Genomic DNA, 19,823 nt, shown 5'->3' with positions numbered 1-19,823 from the left:
TTAGATAAATGTCTGAGCTATAATGGTGTAATTAATGATTAAAACTTGAAAGTATCTGTTTATTGTATTCGTTTATATGTTTAATAAAGACAAAGCCATCACAAAACTGTTGTAATTATTTAGATTTTGATCTAAATTAGCCTTGAATAAAGACTAAGCAGTCACATGAATTAACAGAAAAAATGGACAGCCGGACTCGGACTCGTGGTCAAGAGGCCGGACTCGGACTCAGACTCGGTGCAAAAATCCGACCGAGTCGACAGCCCTGGTTTGAACATGGTGTTCATTATAGAAAGTCCGTGTCGAGCACAGAAGTCCAATAATAGAACACCGCTCGGGTTCAGATCGGGGGGGCCGAAACTCCCAATCACGCCCTTCCAGGTCTCACTGTCATTGCCCACGTGAGCATTGAAGTCACCCAGTAGAACGATGGAGTCCCCAGAAGGAGCGCTCTCCAGCACTTCCTCCAGGGACTCCAAGAAGGGTGGGTACTCTGAGCTGCCGTTTGGTGCATAGACACAAACAACAGTCAGGACCCGTCCCCCCACCCGAAGGCGGAGGGAGGCTACCCTCTCGTTCACCGGGGTGAAGCCCAATGTGCAGGCGCCCAGCCGGGGGGCAATAAGTATACCCACACCTGCTCGACGCCTCTCACCGTGGGCAACTCCAGAGTGGAAGAGAGTCCAGCCCCTCTCGAGAGGGCTTGAACCGGAACCCAAACTGTGCGTGGAGGCAAGTCCGACTATATCTAGTCGGAACTTTTCTGCCTCGCACACCAGCTCGGGCTCCTTTCCAGCCAGAGAGGTGACATTCCATGTCCCAAGAGCCAGCTTCTGCAGCCGGGGATCAGACCGCCAAGGTCCCTGCCTTTGGCCGCCGCCCAGCTTGCACTGCACCCGACCCCTTTGGCCCCTCCCACAGGTGGTGAGCCCATGGGAAGGGGGACCCACATTTCCTTTTCGGGCTGTGTCCGGCCGGGCCCCATGGGCGAAGGCCCGGCCACCAGACGCTCGCCTTCGAGCCCCGCCTCCAGGCCTGGCTCCAGAGGGGGGCCCCGATGACCCGCGTCCGGGCGAGGGAAATCTGTGTCCATATATCTTTTTCATCATAAGGGGCTTTTTGAGTTTTTGTAATGTTTAAAATAAAAATTAAAAGGCTTAAAAATGGATATGCGTATAAATGTAGTATATGCATAAATTACTAAGTGCCATTTTTTTTTCAAAACAATGGTGAATCATAAACTAAATGACACATTTGTTTCTGGCAGCAAAGCTAAGTAAGTCTGTAATCAATACTTAGAAATGTCACATATAAACCCGGAAATGTAACGTGGATAGAACTGCAAACAAATTCAAAAACTTGTCATGGTCATATTCCCTTAACACCAAATATGAAGCACCTGGCAGAATCTATAGCCCAAGCCTTTTCTTTCCCACCATTTTAAATAGAATACCGTAATTTTCGGACTATAAGTCGTGGTTTTTTTCATAGTTTGGGTGGGGGGGCGACTTATACTCAGGAGCGACTTATGTTTTTTTTCACAAATCTTTACTTGATCATTAACACATCACTTACTTACAAGTATAGTTGACCACTTCACATGTTATTTTTATCATAGTTGATCACTTCACATGCTTTGATATCTTTATCTTGAACATATTCAAAACATGAAAAATAGAGAGAAAAAATCAAATAAAGTAATTAACACTTTAAAGCGCCATATCCTCTGGACATGTCCTCTGTCACCAGGATGACATAAAGGACGAGAAATTTGATCGATGGATTTAATGATTTGGAGTGACACAAATGGTTTGATAACATTGTTGTTTATGTGATAGTTATTTAAAATATAGTTTATATATCGTTGTATGGGCCTGTGGAATAATTTGAACTGCGGCGCGGCACACGGCATTGTTGACAAAGGACGATCGATGGATTTAATGAATTGGAGTGACACAGATGGTTTTATAAACGTGTTATTTATGTAATAGTTTTTTTTAAATAACTGAATGTTACGTCAGGCCCGTTCTCAGCTCCTCGTTTGTGTTTGTCACGTTAGCATACCGTATCGTTTAGCCTGTTGTTGCTCGTTCATGTCTGTTCTTGGTGTTGGATTTTGTCGAATAAATTGCCCCCCAAAATGTGACTTATACTCCGGAGCGACTTATATGGTTTTTTTCACATTTTTGGGCATTTTATGGCTGGTGCGACTTATACTCCGGTGCGACTTATAGTCCGAAAATTACGGTAAATGTATCTGGTCTCATGTTGCTTTGGAGACAAACGAGTAAATAAATGATGGCTCGGCTGCTCTTCAAACTCGGTTTAATTATCCGGAGGCAGCTTAATGGGAGCGAGGGATGTTTTTTCTGAGGGGTGACAACCTGTGTGCCTTGAACCTTGCAGGCACACACACATGCAAATACACACACACACGCGCACACACATGCACACACGCGCACACACGCGCACACACACAGCGAGAGTGATTCATCATGATGTCAGTGTGGTGCTGGCTAAGAGGGGAAGAAAAAAAAAACTAAAATCCCCAGGTTATGTGTTTGTGCAAGCAAGCGTGTGTGCTGGTGGGTAACATGTTTAGGATTTGTGCTGAAACAATTAAACCAGTGCTTGTGTTGGTGATGATTACAATCTGAATCATTTTTAGTATTTAAAATCACACAATCATCTCAGGTCACTGGACATACCAATGGAACTAAATATATACTTTGAAGATGGAGGACATAAATGATGCAGATTGATCAATCTAAAACAATGAGTGCTAAAGGCACGACAGAAATGTCCCAAACTAGCAATGGGTCACTTTGACATTACGAGTCAACTGTTACAAATTTTCATTTTGGAACAACTGCTTGTTTGACTGCACCTTGCAAATAAAAATCTGTTCTCAACTGCCTTACCTGGGTAATCAAATGTTATACAGGGAGATAAATAAATAAAATACTTTCATAGCACCGACCAGACGGGAAGGAGCTGGAAGATGTGATGTCCTTGGTGGCATAAATCCAAAATAATTTTGCCTGCCCTTGTCTTAGTTTGTGCAGCTTTTAAGTGGGTCGTGGAGTTTTGTCTGTTTTGTCTGTCTTTAGAGCAGCGCCAAACCAAACTGTAAACACATTCAATGATGGCTGGCTTAAAAAAATAATCACACATTAAATTGCAATCACAATACTGAGGGGGAAAAAAAGATGCAATTAGATTATTTTTCAAATTTCATTCTTCCTGAGCAGTTATTGATCTTCCCTTAAAGCTTGTCAAATGACCTATTGAAAATACGGGAAATCAATTAGTTCATAAATCACTGCAATGCAGCCATCCTGTCCGCTACAGTAATTGCATCAGGGATGCCATTGTGTCATAATTGTTGCTGTTTGTCTCTGACTCAAAATAGAATAAAAAAAAACACTATTGGTCGAGTTAAAAAGTAGAACTAAAGCAAACGTTAAACACTTGCATCTCTGGGGAATATATCCACCAGGAGAAGATATTTGTCTTCGCTTTTTTAACTTTACCTGCTCGCTCTGCGCTTGCTTTTTATATTTTTCTGTCTTCCCCACAGACCCGATTGCTTCGGCATCATCCAACCATTCTGTCACAAGGACAAATGCACTGGAAATCCATCCCTGTGTGGTTTCGTACATGCATGGCTTCATAATGTGTCTCACAGCACACCACCCAAAACAAGCTCTATATGCACATATGGGAGGTATGTGATTAACTAAGATATATTGATTAATTTCTCCGCTGTACAGAAATGACCAAGTGAAATGACAGTAATTTGAAAATCTGTCTTAATATTGCTACGAAAGTGTGACTTGAACACTTACACGATGTGAACCAGTTCGGGTTATTTTCCACCTAAGAAGTTGAGTGTGTATTCACACCCAAAGGTCAGTTTCCCTGAAAGAACGATTGCTACGGTGACATTTCAAAGTTTCCCAATGGAGCAATCGGCGTTCATTAGGACCAGCCAAGCAAAGTCCAGAATAAAAAGGTTGTGTAGGGAAAACGTATTAGTGTATTTGTGGGTCAGGCAATAAGAGGACTACATCAGGCATTTTGGAGAGCTGTGGAAGTACAGTGGCACATCCAGAGAAGGTGATCAAGATGATTGACCCATACCCACACCCAAGCATGAAAACATTTACTGCATATTCTTAGCTAACATTATTTAAACAGTAGGCCAGCTAATGAAGTCGTTGAGCCTTAACTTAGACCTGCTTTTAGCTGTTCTAAATTGTAGTGTACGTTCTGTCTTCAAGTTGTGAAGTGTGCTCCGGTTATTTCCATAACCATTTAATTATGATTAAGTCAATAAATGAAAGATATAAAATATCATTAGTCTTCCGTGTTCTGCAATGGATGAACAGTAAGTTTTGACTTTTTGGTTCGACATTAAAGCGTGTGCCTTCAGAGTTCAGACTGCTCTTATGAGTCAACTCATTACTTCCTAGATTATTGTCAAAGGTGCTTCCTACACTCCTCTTTGATAGGAAAGGTTAGCTGCCTGCGCTGCATATTGAGCCGTCTATGGAAAATAAGAAAGCTATCTCCATCAAATAGCTGATATTTCGTGGGTGAAATGAAAGTCTTTCATGTAGCAAGGATGCAAAACACCCAACAAGGACCGTAGACCTGTCAGACTTCATTCCCAGACAAGCTTTTTTTTTTTAAAAATGATTTTCAATTTACCCTCTCTTTATCCTAACTTAAATGTCAGTGAGACATAAAAGCGACATTTGCATTTAAATCAAAATCAGTTAACAACAAAAAAAAACTTCAAAAGTGCAGAAGTTGGACTCGGTAGTCCACACATCAAACATTAACATATGTACAAACAGGGAGGTGTTAATAATATGCTGGAAGTTCTTTCTGACCACAGGAAAATTTCATCATGCATGGCAGCACAAAAGTTTGCCTCACAGTCAAGAGGTCCTGAGTCTCATGCTCAGGTCACTTTTCTCTGTATTCCACGCACAGCAAATTTGTGCAGTGCAAAGCCAACCTGAACTGCACACTACCGGTGAAGTATTCTCCTCTTGACAACTTCAACTTGTATAATTGAACTCGTTTTGCTTTTAGGTCCCTTCTGGGACCTGTTTAGGCAAATCTGTACCTTCAATAGCCAAAACCTTTATCACAATATGTCAGGCGTATACAAACAGTACGAGCAGCAGCAAACACATCTGTTCAAGCATGGTTACATCATGCAATTTACCAGACGGAACATTAGGTACACCCTCCCATGAGAGACCATGTTAGAGCGGAGTCAATTGTGCCTGGGAAGAGAATATTCACTGTTGAGTAGTAGGAAGTTCACACTGTGAGTTTTCATACTTTGCTTATACATGTCAAACACATTTAAAAAAAAAAAAAGTTATTACCTCTCATCAAGTGAATCAGTGAACTTTGTTGATCTTAAATTTGTGTATTCGATTTCATTAAATGATCCATGTTTACTGGGAAAAAGTAGAGCCTGCAAATACACTGCATGTAAAAATTTAAAAAAGCAGTATTGAACAATCACATCAAATTAGACAGATGCATTCATCCTGAGCACCACATGGAGTGGTGAAATCGCCACAAACAGCTGTTTGAATCACACATATCGGATAGGATTTAACTCATCTGTATTGACAGATTCAGTGGGGAAGCTCTATGATTGGCCTGGCTCCATTATAAACCATGTTCCAAAATAAATCTCATCAAAATGAGTTTGCCAAGTAATACTTGCATGCCGAGTGACGTTCTGTTTTAGGAAACATATTGTATTCTTAAAAATCTCTCTTTTTTTTTTTCTTTTTTTTTTTTTTTTTTTTTAAAACTCATCTACCGTAATTTTCGGACTATAAATCGCTCCGGAGTATAAGTCGCACCAGCCATAAAATGCCCAAAAATGTGAAAAAAAAACATATATAAGTCGCTCCGGAGTATAAATCGCATTTTGGGGGGCAATTTATTCGACAAAATCCAACACCAAGAACAGACATGAACGAGCAACAACAGGCTAAACGATACGGTATGCTAACGTGACAAACACAAACGAGGAGCTGAGAACGGGCCTGACGTAACATTCAGTTATTTAAAAAAAACGATTACATAAATAACACGTTTATAAAACCATCTGTGTCACTCCAATTCATTAAATCCATCGATCGTCCTTTGTCAACAATGCCGTGTGCCGCGCCGCAGTTCAAATTATTCCACAGGCCCATACAACGATATATAAACTATATTTTATATAACTATCACATAAACAACAATATTATCAAACCATTTGTGTCACTCCAAATCATTAAATCCATCGATCAAATTTCTCGTCTTTTATCGATCGTCCTTTGTCAACAATGCCGTGTGCCGCGCCGCAGTTCAAATTATTCCACAGGCCCATACAACGATATATAAACTATATTTTAAATAACTAGCACATAAACAACAATATTATCAAACCATTTGTGTCACTCCAAATCATTAAATCCATCCATCAAATTTCTCGTCCTTTATGTCATCCTGGTGACAGAGGACATGTCCAGAGAATATGGCGCTTTAAAGTGTTAATTATTTTATTTGATTTTTTCTCTCTATTTTTCATGTTTTGAATATGTTCAAGATAAAGATATCAAAGCATGTGAAGTGATCAACTATACTAAAAATAACATGTGAAGTGGTCAACTATACTTGTAAGTGATGTGTTAATGATCAAGTAAAGATTTGTGAGAAAAAACATATATAAGTCGCTCCTGAGTATAAGTCGCCCCCCCACCCAAACTGAAAAAAAACGCGATTTATAGTCCGAAGATTACGGTAATTATTTTTGCTTTATGCAACCAAAATATTGCAAAGGTTACATGTCAACTTAATCCCAATCTGCCCCTGAGCACTTTGGTGCCTTCAACAGTGTAATCAAGTTAGCAAATAATTCCAGATGCAAAACCAAAAAAAAAAAAAGATATTCCAGTTTGGAATTACCGTAAATTCCGGACTATAAACCGCACCGGATTATAAACCGCACCAGCTAAAATTGGGGGATATTTTAGTTTTTTTCTTATATAAGCCGCACCGGACTATAAGCCGCACGTGCACACGCGTTTTTTACAAAGAAAGACCGTTCACAGAAAGCCTTTTTAAAGTTTTAATAACATACTTTAACATGTCTTTCTAAACATTGCCTGTGACGCAGCAGTAGTACCGCAGCAACACGGAAGTGTGCACGCGAGTTATTAACAAAGAAAGACTGGACACAGAAAGCTTTTTTAAAGTTTTAATAACATACCTTAACATTTCTTTCCAACGCGAGTTATTAACAAAGAAAGACTGGACAGAAAGCTTTTTTAAAGTTTTAATAACATACCTTAACATTTCTTTCCAAACACTGCCCGTGCCGCGGCAGTAATACCGCAGCAACACGGAAGTAACACAAGACTAATAGGGCTGGATTAAAAAAAACATACCCGGTAAAAGTCACTGAGACGCGGCGGTAACACAGCAGCAACACGGTAGTACAGCACCAACAGGGCTCGTTAAAAAACATACCAGTAAAAGTAAAAAAAGAGCTTCATCGTCTTCATCTTCCTCCTGTGCACTGAAACCATCGAAGTCTTCCTCCTCAGCGTCCGATTGGAATAGCGTTAGATATCCTTCGCCTCACACTTTCTCAGTCTCTCTTTCGTCGTCGCTTTTATGCATTTCTTCGAGTGTGATGAGGGTCTGTTCATGCTAATTTTATTCATGCACGAAGCGCTAAATTACATTAAACTAGCGAGCGACACGTATAGCTCCAGAGTAGACGGGACCACGAAATAAAGAAAAGGGTGACGCAAGACAATGTCATCAACATCGACTGCCTTTAGCTTAAAAGCGGCATCATATGCATTTCTTTTGTCCCCCATAATGACGGTTTGTGTATAAAAGCTCCCTTTCAGTAATGTCCGTCTTGATCTCGTTCTGTCTCTTCTTCGTGTGAATTATACGCCTATCAAAACACAAACTAGCACGTCTTCTTCGGCGCATTATCTCTTCTTCGTCTGTCTCTTCTTATCTCCCTTCGGTTGCCATGGTGATACTTAGTGTTGGCAAAGCTTCAGGGGAAGTCGCTTCCATCGTAGATGATGGGCTTTTCCATGGTCAGATGATAGAAGACTTTCTTGGAGATAAATCGTGAGAAGGAGTTGTCGAAGATGAGCGCGTAGGTTCCCGGCCGACGCACTTTTAGCTGTCCCTGAATGGTCTCTTTGTGAGAATTGCAGTGCGTCAGTGGAATGAGAACCTTTGATCGCTCCAATTGATCATCAGCATTTTCCCGGTAAACCACACTAAAGGAAATGCTTTTTGGTTCCGAAGAAAACATCCAGCCGATGCTCGGCCCCGCGTCAGCCACCGCAACGGTCACCACGCTGTAACAGCTGGATTTGATGAAGAGCTCCCGCGAGCCGTCGCCAAACTGGGAAATATCCTCGATGCTGAGCGGGACGGCCATCGTGAGTTCTCCGGACTTGAGAAGGTTGATTTCTGAATCCTGTACAGTGGCAACGTTCTCCTTTGGCTCGTCAGGGGCTAATTCTCCTACGCCTATATTCAGGGATCCGGATGGCCTTTGCTCGTGCTCTGCCTCAAATTAACCTTCTGAATAAAATGCATTAAAAGTTCACGTTCATTACAACTTGTTTTTGGTGAGCAAAATGTCAGAAGAATTGAATTTAAATGCTGATTGATTGGGTTTTAATACAATGCAGATGGTCCAAACAGCGCCACTGCTTTGTGTAATCTCTGAGTCACATGGCAGAGTAAGAGAAAGGGTTTAGAGCCCTTTGACGCAGGTCACCTAGCGTGCATTCCTACTAAAGCTCATAATAGTCACAAGCAACACAGCCAGAATAAGCAGCAGCCATAGTAGTGTTTCAAAATAGTATTTTTGTTGTTTTTTTCTTCAAGATACCGCAGTGTATAAAAGTGATCAAGTCATCACAAAAATCACGAAAAAATCCTTATATAAGCCGCACCTGACTATAAGCCGCAGGGTTCAAAATTTTGGAAAAAAGTCGCGGCTTATAGTCCGGAATTTACGGTATGTATGTTTTTTCTCCAGGCAATGTAATATAAGCAGAGTAGGCAATGCACTGAGAACTCTCAGTAAGACCATGAGACATTTTTTTATGTTGTAAAATTTTTGTTCAAGCAGTAATTCAGCACACCTTCTACTTATTTTCTTTTTTAGAGGCACATTACCATTCCCAGGTTATTGTTAGAATTGGATCCTGTTAAGAGAACAATAATTGAATGAAGATCCAGGATGCTACAAATGTGTTGCTATGTGCACTGGCCCATAAATGCCTTGATTATGAGTGAGGTGAAGCACATGTTCAAACCATGCTGCATTTGTCACTCATGGCTCTCTCCATTGGTGAGTTAGTATTCATTCTTGTGTGTTTTGCTTTTTGCTTCATACATTTTACATGAATTCATCTTAAGTGGGAGAGGTGTGAAGCAAGGAGAGTAATTCACAGTTTTGACATAATGCTGATGTGTATTGCAGTAAAGGACCTCTAAATAAAAACGACAAAAAAGGGCATGTCCTTTGCACGAGCTTCTGTTGTGAAATGTGGAAAACTTGTCAAACCGCAAAATTCGCTTCAAACAGAAAAGGGCAGACTCGGGTTTTGAAATTCTCAACCCGGGCTATGCTTTGTACTTTTTTTGTTTTTGTTTTAAACACACAGTCACCATCCCTCCTCTCTTACGCCTCAGAAGCCATGGAATTCAATTTCAACTGCCCATTCTGTTTTTGGCACTTTTCACGCAGGATGACATTTGGTCGGACTAAGTGAGATGGGATCGACTCCCAAATGTATAAAAGAAATGGATTCAAGATTCAAGAGTTTTTTATTCGCCATGTTTGAGCGTGCCAAACAAGGAATTTGACTTCGGTAAATCACACCCTCTGTTCAACATTTAGGTGACTAACAACACTCAGGACATGTGAAAGATGGCAAATTTTCTCAAACATCCCCTGATCTTAAACTCCCAAAAGGGCAAGGAAAAACTCAAAACTCCAGCTCGGGGAAATGAGAAACCTTGAGAAGAGACCACAGATGGGAAGGTCCCTCTTCCAGGATGACCAGGCTGCAATGGATGCAGAGAGGACACATAGTACAAACAGTGTAGACAAATTCAAAAAAGGTGTGGAGAGCAGGATGTTATTGCACAGTAATGACTCTGAGACTCTAAGAGTGGTGTGAGTTCATCAGAGCAACAGCCTGGGGGAAGAAGCTGTCTCTGTGTCTGCTGGTTTTGGCGTACCGAGCTCTATAACGCCGTCCGGAGGGGAGTAGTTCAAACAGACTGCAACCTGGGTGAGAAGGGTCTGTAGAGATGTTCCTTGCACGTTTCCTGGTCCTGGACAGGTACAAGTCTTGGATAGATGGGAGGTTGATTCCAATGATCTTTTCTGGATGGAAAGAAACTGAAAAGCAAAACAAATGAAAAACATTTTGTTTTCTCTAATGCAGTTCTATAATGGTCAGCAAAAAAAATCATCCTACAATTCCTTACATTATATATTTTATCTGTTGGTTTGATTTCCCGCCAATATAACAAGATGACTGCTGCATAGCGTTACTTGTCATCACAAATCAACAAAAACATAAAATGATGTGGCGAACCGCATCTGGCCCCTGGGCCTGAAGCAGGTACATTTATACATTTGACACCTATGTTCTGTTCAGTCCATCAAAACTGTGGACAGACAAGAAGTCGTTCGCACCTATGGCCAGTTAGGAGTTGAATTAATCTAACGTGCATGTTTTAGATATGGAATAACAGAAAATAAAACACACAAGTACGTGAAAAACATGGGACCTTAACACATAGGTTCAAATCTATTGTAGAGTAGGTAAATTACAGTAAATTGAATCCTGAAGGAGGCGGCTCGGTGGCGCACTGGCTAGCTCGTCCGCCTCACAGTAAGGAGGGTGCGGGTTCGATTCCACCTCCGGCCCTCCCTGTGTGGAGTTTGCATGTTCTCCCCGTGTCCGCGTGGGTTTTCTCCGGGCACTCCGGTTTCCTCCCACATCCCCAAAAACATGCTTGGTAGGCCGATTGAGCGCTCCAAATTGCCCCTAGGTGTGAGTGCGTGTGCGGATGGTTGTTCGTCTCTGTGTGCCCTGCGATTGGCTGGCAACCGGTTCAGGGTGTCCCCCGCCTACTGCCCGATGACAGCTGGGATAGGCTCCAGCAAGCCCGCAACCCCCGTGGGGATACAGAGGTCCAGAAAATGGATGGATCGATGGATGAATGAATCCTGAAGGAAAAAACACTTCTATGAACAGGGTATCAATTTCACCCACCCGCCCATGTTCTTTTGTGCTCGTCCTCATTAGGGGAACAGATGGGTGACTTGATGCCTACCCCAGCTAACGTTGGGCACAAAAGCGGGCAAACCCTGTACTGGCTCCAAGTCATCATATCAAATCACAGAGTGAATTGTCCGAGAACATTTAAAGGGCCAAGTTGACAGCTTCCCTGGAAACTGTTTACATTACCAATGCAGCCTGCTTGTCTTTGTCCCGATTTATTCTTCCGAAGCTTCGAACGCTTCTCATGGAAAGAGTAGTGGCCCCGACTTCTCTCGTGCTGCTACATTTGTGCTCCTGCTCTCCACTGCCAGCCCTGTTCAGCCCCAGGCATCCCTGACAACCAAACTGATGGGGCTGGATCGATAGCAGACCCCCATGGGTAAGGCTGCATGCTAGGCACACAGGTGGTATGTGTTAAAACTTCTTCCTGAGAGCGTGTCAAGCTCTTGATTGACCCGCTTGTTCCAGTGGCATTGGGAAAGATTGCATTCAAACATTTCATTTCACACATTGATCTGATTTAAGAGAGAGTCGGAAAGAAGATACCAGACTCAGGTGGTGGTGGTTTTTCCTTCTCTGTGCTTCCAATTACTGTTAAAACTCTTCATCAGTGTCTTATCATCACAATGTACTTTCCTATAATCTGATTGTGTTGTTACTGGCCGAAAAATACGCGTAATAGGCCAACAAATTAGCCTCAGTTCCCTGCAATAAAAGCTCAAGTGTGTTGCCATATACTAGAACAAACAGTATTTCCAAACTCTTCACATAAAGGCAAGACCTGAGGGGGTACTACAAAGTATTAGACAAGGGTCACGTGTTCCCTGAATGTGTGAAATTCTTCAGCCAAATAGAGCCATTTGGGACAAACCAATGATCAGCATTCTGTGCCTGCATGGTGCACTTTGGCAGTCATTAGGAGAGCCTGGCCATAACGAACGGATCATTAAACTTATGTGAGTGTGTTCGGATGACAGTTGTGCTCAACCGACATGATTTTTTTTTTTCTTACTCTTTTATCAATTTAGCCTTACATTGCATTTGGCACAATGACAGCTTTCAGAGTGAAGCAGAATTGCATTGTTGTCATAACAGCACATCCAATAATACTTTCATTCAATAAAAAGCAAAAGAAACAATGCCCTGTAATTATACTATTTTTTCCCTTACAATTCCAGATGGAACAACAGATCAGAGATGAAATGTCATTAATTAGCTTTGGGGTTGTGTTGGGGTTTTCAAAAGTCCCAATCTTTTGATACCTTGCAGTGAGAAATAGTTTAACCCACTTATCTTTGATATATTTTAGAGTCTGCTTTTTATTTTTATCATATTTTTATGATTAATGGTAGAACTTGATCTTTTTGCAAATTATTAAATGCAATACTGCACACACAAAAAACACTGCACACTTCAAGAAAATCATTCGACTCTTAATTTGTGTGCGACTCACCCATGACTTGTCAGCTAGCTTATTTTGTAGTTATTGACAGCAAATTTTAAAATAGACTTTAAGCTAAACTTCGTCAATGAAACCTTTTATTAAAATGTTGCCCTTACAGAGCAAATGAGAGACGTGGAAGCGTTGAAGGTTGGCACTGTTGTAATTCCATTTTAGTGGAGTGAAGTAAAGTTCGTAGCAACAGACCTCAAAGTAAATTTTACCATTTTAGCATTGAATGCGGTTTAAAGTGGCAGCTCCAGCTGTTGTTCACAGGATGCACTTTCATGAGTGAAGGATCAGCTTTAACTACAGGACCTAGCGGTAGTTTGAGGGCTCTTAAATCTCCTGAAGCCATTCAAATGCAACGAGTAGGTGAGGAAATAAACAATTTCCTTCTCTACCATGTCAATAAAACGGGAGGATTTAAAGTAAGTTTTGCTTATTACCAAGTATAATTACGAAGCAGTGAGTTTAGCAGCACAGAGGCTGGAAATTGGAGGGGGGGGGGGGGGGGGGCTTCTCTTGGCTGTGCTAGCACACTCTGGCTATCAGCAACTGTCCAGAACTCTGGAAGTCACAGATCCCATCCAAGTCTACTTGCTGCACACAAACTTCCTTTAAACTGCAACACGGCACCTTCATGGATATAAAAAAAGGAATGTGTGTGTGTGTGTGTGTGTGTGTGTGTGTGTGTGTGTGTGTGTGTGTGTGTGTGTGTGTGAGTGAGAGTGCGCGTGTGTGTGTGCGCGTGTGTGTGTGCGCGTGTGTGCGTGCGTGTGTTGTGGGAGTCACACACATACAATGGGTGTCGAGGGCATGCAGTTTATAGATCTCATTATACAGCATAAAATGTTCAATAAAAACATTTTTTGTAATTTAGTTAACAAAAGTCTGCTTCAGGAAAACATAATGTGAAATACAATAGCGGAAGCGCCAGCAGTGAACAAAGTCTGTTCTGTTGCACGGGTTGTTCTAATTTCCCAAAAATATTTCCAACAAAACCCATGCAAAATAGTTGTGCATCAACTCAGTCAAGCCAGAATAATAGATTTAAAAAAAAAAAGGTAATTACGATATCTATAAATCAGTATTGATAATTTTTTTTTAATCTGCTGAAGCCGATACATTCAATAAAGTGTCCCTTTAAATGCGTGTGTGTATATATATATATATATATATATATATATATACACATGTCGTTTTTCTTCAAATTGATGTCAAGCAATTACCTCTATTTCTTTCTGTGGCAGCTTTATACTGTGCTGAAGATGTAGCTCCGAAATGTGCTATAAAAAATATTTGTTATGGATTAACATGCTGGCATCTGACAGCGGGATGAAAATGTTTATTCTCACCCCAGGTTGTAATTCTCTGTTTACAAAGAAAAAAAAACAGATAGATACTCATATTTAGTAAATTTGCATTTGTTTACATTAATTGCAGAAGCCTAATCTGTTCTGTTCTAATGGGTAAGCCTTTAAAACCTTAGTAATTGAAAAAGCCAAAAGCAATCTTATTGCTATGTTTGGAAGGCTTAAAAGTTGAAGGTGGTGAAATCAACACAAGTTAAGTTTGTCATCATATCATGAGAACTGGGGCCATGACAATCAATTAAGAAAATTAAAGATCAAATTAAATTAAAAAATGTAATTCAAATCCTAACATAAGCCTCCTGTTGTTTTGAATGAAGCCTTCTGTGTGTGTCATGCATATTTTTTTATCAGTAAAGAAAACTTTATTGCTTTAGATTTGAATATCATGCAAAGTATTAATTTTTCATATTATTACATAAATGTTAGCGTTGTGGTTTTAAATGTAATTCTGAACTCACTATAGAGCTGTGAGCCAAATGTCATGTATTTTTTAAGGCTTCCCAATTCTTTAGATTTTACTTGTGACTTAGATGTCAGACTGACTGATGGAGTGTTCCTTTATTTCGTAAATGTAGCCTTTAAAATTGCCTGACACCATCACACATTTAATTTACCTTTCTATCCCCCCCTTCTCCAGCTGGCTGGTCCAAATGGAACTCAGTGTGTGTAATCATATATAATAGTGTCTTGTGGAGGAGCTATTTTCACAGTGGCGGAATTTGTGAAGAAGTGGGAGCAACATGAATATCAAAATGTGAATCAAAATGTGCACGCATTCATTCCAAGTCTGCACAATTAGATTAAAAAAAATACTTGCAGCCCTGAGAAGACTTGGTAATAAGAAAAAGTTTGTAGCTCACTGTATGTGGCTGCACTTTGCATCCATGAAAGTTGAGATAGTGGTTTCACAAGACAAATAAGAGCTTATAGCAGGAGATTTAGTTGTGTGTAGCCACAGCGCAATGATTAATTGATCTTTTCAGCTTGCAGGGTTAATTTGTGTTTCAGCCTTCTTAATGACAAAATTCACACGGGCACACTCCTCCTGTCTCACTCAGCAACGCAAGTGGTCTTGCCCTAATGGCGATACATCCTTCTCTTACTCATCATTGATCTATAGATTGCTAGTGCTGATGCGGAAGCACAACGCTGTAATGGCCTCAAGTGTTTGAACGTTTCCAATATTGCATGGAAGTGAGTAGAAATATTTGTCCTAATTAGGGTCACTTGGGTCCCATTCCATATAGACAAGCATTCACACTCTCACACATTATTTATAATATATATAATTTATTTGAGTTCTGGAGGGACTGTAGTATTACATCTCTGCCATCTTAAAAAAAAATCTTGGATCATTCAAATTTAGATACTGAAACTCCAGAGGTGGTTTAACATCAAGAGTGTAGTATGCGTGTTTAATAATAAATGTAGTTGGCATTTACTGTAGGTTTGCAACCATAAATTAACTAAACAAGCAATGCAGTCAATTGATACTTAGTTTTCTGAATCAATCCCAAACTAATGCATGCAAGGTATGGGGGGGGGCAGCATTACCTTAGTGTATGCTGGCGAGACATCAATGACTTGCTTTCTGTACTTTCTGGGGGTACCGAGAAGGTCAGTCTTCCTTTCGCCATCCATCGCGATGATTAATAACGGGGGCCCGATTTTTGGTGTGATGCTGATGACAACCGCAATTAAGAATGGATGGATGTTAGGGCAGAATCAATTTGGAACCAATTTAGACGACTCTCTTTATTGTTTTGCTGCATATTTATGCACATAAAACCTTCTCTTTTATAGCACACTTGTTTTTACTACGTTTTATGTATTTTTCCACTCGTGTTTTGTTCCCCCTCCGTGAGTCGTCACCTTATCGTGGTGGAGGGGTTTGCGTGCCCCTATGATCCTAGGAGCCATGTTGTCTGGGGCTTCATGCCCCTGGTAGGGTCACCCATGGCAAACGGGTCCTAGGTGAGGGGCCAGACAAAGCACGGCTCACACAAGCCCCTTATGAAGAAAAACATGAATGGATTTCTTTTTCCCTCGCCCGGACACGGGTCACCGGGGCCCCCCTCTGGAGACAGGCCTGGAGGCGGGGCTCGAAGGCGAGCGTCTGGTGGCCGGGCCTTCGCCAATGGGGCCCGGCCGGGCACAGCCCGAAAAGGAAACGTGGGTCCCCCTTCCCATGGGCTCACCACCTGTGGGAGGGGCCAAATGGGTCGGGTGCAGTGTAAGCTGGGTGGCGGCCAAAGGCAGGGACCTTGGCGGTCTGATCCCCGGCTGCAGAAGCTGGCTCTTGGGACATGGAATGTCACCTCTCTGGCTGGAAAGGAGTCCGAGCTGGTGTGCGAGGCAGAAAAGTTCCGACTAGACATAGTCAGACTTGCCTCCACACACAGTTTGGGTTCCGGTACAAGCCCTCTCGAGAGGGGCTGGACTCTCTTCCACTCTGGAGTTGCCCACGGTGAGAGGCGTCGAGCAGGTGTGGGTATACTTGTGGGCGCCTGCACATTGGGGTTCACCCCGGTGAACGAGAGAGTAGCCTCCCTCCGCCTTCGGGTGGGGGGACGGGTCCTGACTGTTGTTTGTGTCTATGCACCAAACGGCAGCTCAGAGTACCCACCCTTTTTGGAGTCCCTGGAGGAAGTGCTGGAGAGCGCTCCTTCTGGGGACTCCATCGTTCTACTGGGTGACTTCAATGCTCACGTGGCCACAGTTCGATGATCGATTTTGTAGTCGTGTCATCGGATTTGCGGCCGCATGTTTTGGACACTCGGGCGAAGAGAGGGGCGGAGCTGTCAACTGATCACCACCTGGTGGTGGGTTGGCTCCGATGGTGGGGGAAGATGCCGGTCCGACCTGGCAGACCCAAACGCTTATGTGAGGGTCTGCTGGGAACGTCTGCCAGAATCCCCTGTCAGGAAGAGCTTCAACTCCCACCTCCGGCAGAGCTTTTCCCACGTCCCGGGGGAGGCGGGGGACATCGAGTCCGAGTGGACCATGTTCCGCGCCTCCATTGTTGAGGCGGCCGACCGGAGCTGTGGCCGTAAGGTCGTTGGTGCCTGTCGTGGCGGCAATCCCCAAACCCGCTGGTGGACACCGGCGGTAAGGGATGCCGTCAAGCTGAAGAAGGAGTCCTATCGGGCCGTTTTTGCCTGCGGGACTCTGGAGGCAGCTGACAGGTACCGGATGGCCAAGCGGAACGCGGCTTCGGCGGTTGCTGAGGCAAAAACCCAGGCGTGGGAGGAGTTTGGCGAGGCCATGGAGAATGACTTCTGAACGGCTTCGAGGAAATTCTGGTCCACCATCCGGTGTCTCAGGAGGGGGAAGCAGTGCAACGTCAACACTGTTTACAGTGGGGATGGCGTGCTGCTGACTTCGACTCGGGACGTCGTGAGTCGGTGGGGAGAATACTTCGAAGACCTCCTCAATTCCACCTACACGCCTTCCATTGTGGAAGCAGGGCCTGGAGACTCTGAGGTGGACTTTCCAATCTCTGGGGTCGAAGTCACTGAGGAAGTTAAAAAACTCCTCGGTGGCAAGGCCCCGGGGGTGGATGAGATCCGCCCGGAGTTCTTAAGGACTCTGGATGTTGTGGGGCTGTCATGGCTGACACGCCTCTACAACATTGCGTGGACATCAGGGACAGTGCCTCTGGATTGGCAGACTGGGGTGGTGGTTCCCCTCTTTAAGAAGGGGGACCGGAGGGTGTGTTCCAATTACAGGGGAATCACACTCCTCAGCCTCCCTGGTAAGGTCTATTCAGGGGTGCTGGAGAGGAGGGTCCGTCGGGAGGTCAAACCTCGGATTCAGGAGGAGCAGTGTGGCTTTCATCCTGGCAGTGGAACAGTGGACCAGCTCTACACCCTCGGCAGGATCCTCGAGGGTGTATGGGAGTTCGCCCAACCAGTCCACCTGGAGAAGGTGTTTGACCGTGTCCCTCGGGAGGTTCTGTGGAGGGTGCTTCGGGAGTACGGGGTGCCGACCCAACTGATAAGGGCGGTTCGGTCCCTGTATCACCGATGCCAGAGTTTGGTCCGCATTTCCGGCAGTAAGTCGGATTCGTTCCCAGTGAGGGTTTGACTCCGCCAAGGCTGCCCTTTGTCACCGATTCTGTTCCTAATTTTTATGCACAGAATTTCGAGGAGGCGTTGAGGGTGTCCGGTTTGGGGACCTCAGCATCGCGTCTCTGCTTTTTGCAGACAACGTGGTGCTGTTGGCTTCTTCAAGCCGTGATCTCCCGCTTTCACTGGAGCGGTTCGCAGCTGAGTGTGAAGCGGTCGGGATGAGGTTCAGCACCTCCAAATCCGAGTCCATGGTCTTCGGTCGGAAAAGGGTGGAATGCCCTCTCCGGATTGGGGATGAGCTCCTGCCCCAGGTGAAGGAGTTCAAGTATCTTGGGGTCTTGTTCACGAGTGAGGGCAGGTTAGAGCGCGAGATCGACAGGCGGATTGGTGCAGCGTCGGCAGTAATCTAGACTCTGTACCGGTCTGTCGTGGTGAAAAGAGAGCTGAGCCAAAAGGCAAAGCTCTCAATTTACTGCTCCTACCCTCACCTATGGTCACGAGCTATGGGTCGTGACCGAAAGAACGAGATTCAGGATACATGCGGCCGAAATGAGTTTCCTCCGCAGAGATAAGATGAGAAGCTCGGCCATCTGGGAGAGACTCGGAGTAGAGCTGCTGCTCCTCCACTTTGAGAGGAGCCAGATGGGGTGGCTTGGGCATCTCATCAGGATGCCTCCTGGACGCCTCCCTGGGGAGGTGTTCTGGGCATGTCCCGCCGGTAGGAGACCCTGGGGACAACCCAGGACGCACTGGAGAGACTATGTCTCTCAGCTGGCCTGGGAACGCCTTGGGATCCCCCGGGATGAGCTGGATGAAGTGGCTGGGGAGAGGGAAATCTGGGAGTCCCTCCTAAAGCTGCTGCCCCTGCAACCCGACACCGGATAAGCGGAAGATGTATATATATATATATACACATGTATATATACGTATATATATACGTATATATATATATATACGTATGTATATATATATATATATATATACGTATGTATGTATGTATGTATGTATGTATGCATGCATGCATGCATGCATATATATATATATATTTTGCTTCGGATGTCGGACGAAATTCGGTTGTCGAACCTTGCGAGATGAGCCGAGAGGACCCGCACGCCAACTGACTCCGTTCGTTATTACATTCTCGTTACTCTGAGGTTTGCATCAATTCTAATAATCAATCAATCAATCAACATCATCATCAACATCATCATCATCATCATCGAGAGCGAGAGCGAGAGAATAAATTGTGGCTTTTTAAATAAATTTGCAAATACATTTAAAAACTAATAGCATATGCTCACTTGTATGTTTCAAAATGTTCTAGTCCTGGTTATTATGAGACTAACTACGTATAGCTTTAATTTACACTGTTAGGGATCATCATCTGGGTTGTTGTCTAATTTTAATAGTTCGCTCCATGAGAGCTGATAGAGTGAAATGTGTGATTTACCAGAAAACAAAAATCCTAATCCAGGCAGCATGATATCCCAATTAAGCATTCATAAACTGGAAAAAAGAGGTGGAAAATAATTAATTCTTTAGTAAAAAAAAATACTTATGAAAG

At 43.3% G+C, this 19,823-nt stretch overlaps 1 protein-coding gene across 8 annotated transcripts in view; it reads right to left on the bottom strand.

Annotated features, from left to right (window-relative positions):
- Window positions 1-4,701: 4,701 nt before the first annotated feature.
- tnk2b (tyrosine kinase, non-receptor, 2b) overlaps window positions 4,702-19,823 on the bottom strand; it is a 43,557-nt gene continuing 28,435 nt past the window's right edge. For 3 of the 8 annotated variants that reach the window (XM_037275870.1, XM_037275872.1, XM_037275879.1), the window contains 2 exons: window positions 5,406-5,497; window positions 4,702-5,318 (listed from right to left, as the gene is read on the bottom strand). In XM_037275870.1, coding sequence (XP_037131765.1) covers window positions 5,440-5,497 — 58 coding nt within the window. In that variant the 3' untranslated portion in view covers window positions 4,702-5,318; window positions 5,406-5,439. Of the gene's footprint in view, window positions 5,319-5,391; window positions 5,498-19,823 lie in introns of those variants that run through there. The other 5 variants (XM_037275875.1, XM_037275877.1, XM_037275878.1 and 2 more) reach the window with 3 other exon arrangements.

The sequence above is a fragment of the Syngnathus acus genome, chromosome 17 (assembly GCF_901709675.1).
Source record: "Syngnathus acus chromosome 17, fSynAcu1.2, whole genome shotgun sequence".
NCBI classification, from domain to species: domain Eukaryota; kingdom Metazoa; phylum Chordata; class Actinopteri; order Syngnathiformes; family Syngnathidae; genus Syngnathus; species Syngnathus acus.
This window is presented reverse-complemented; position numbering and strand designations above follow the sequence as displayed.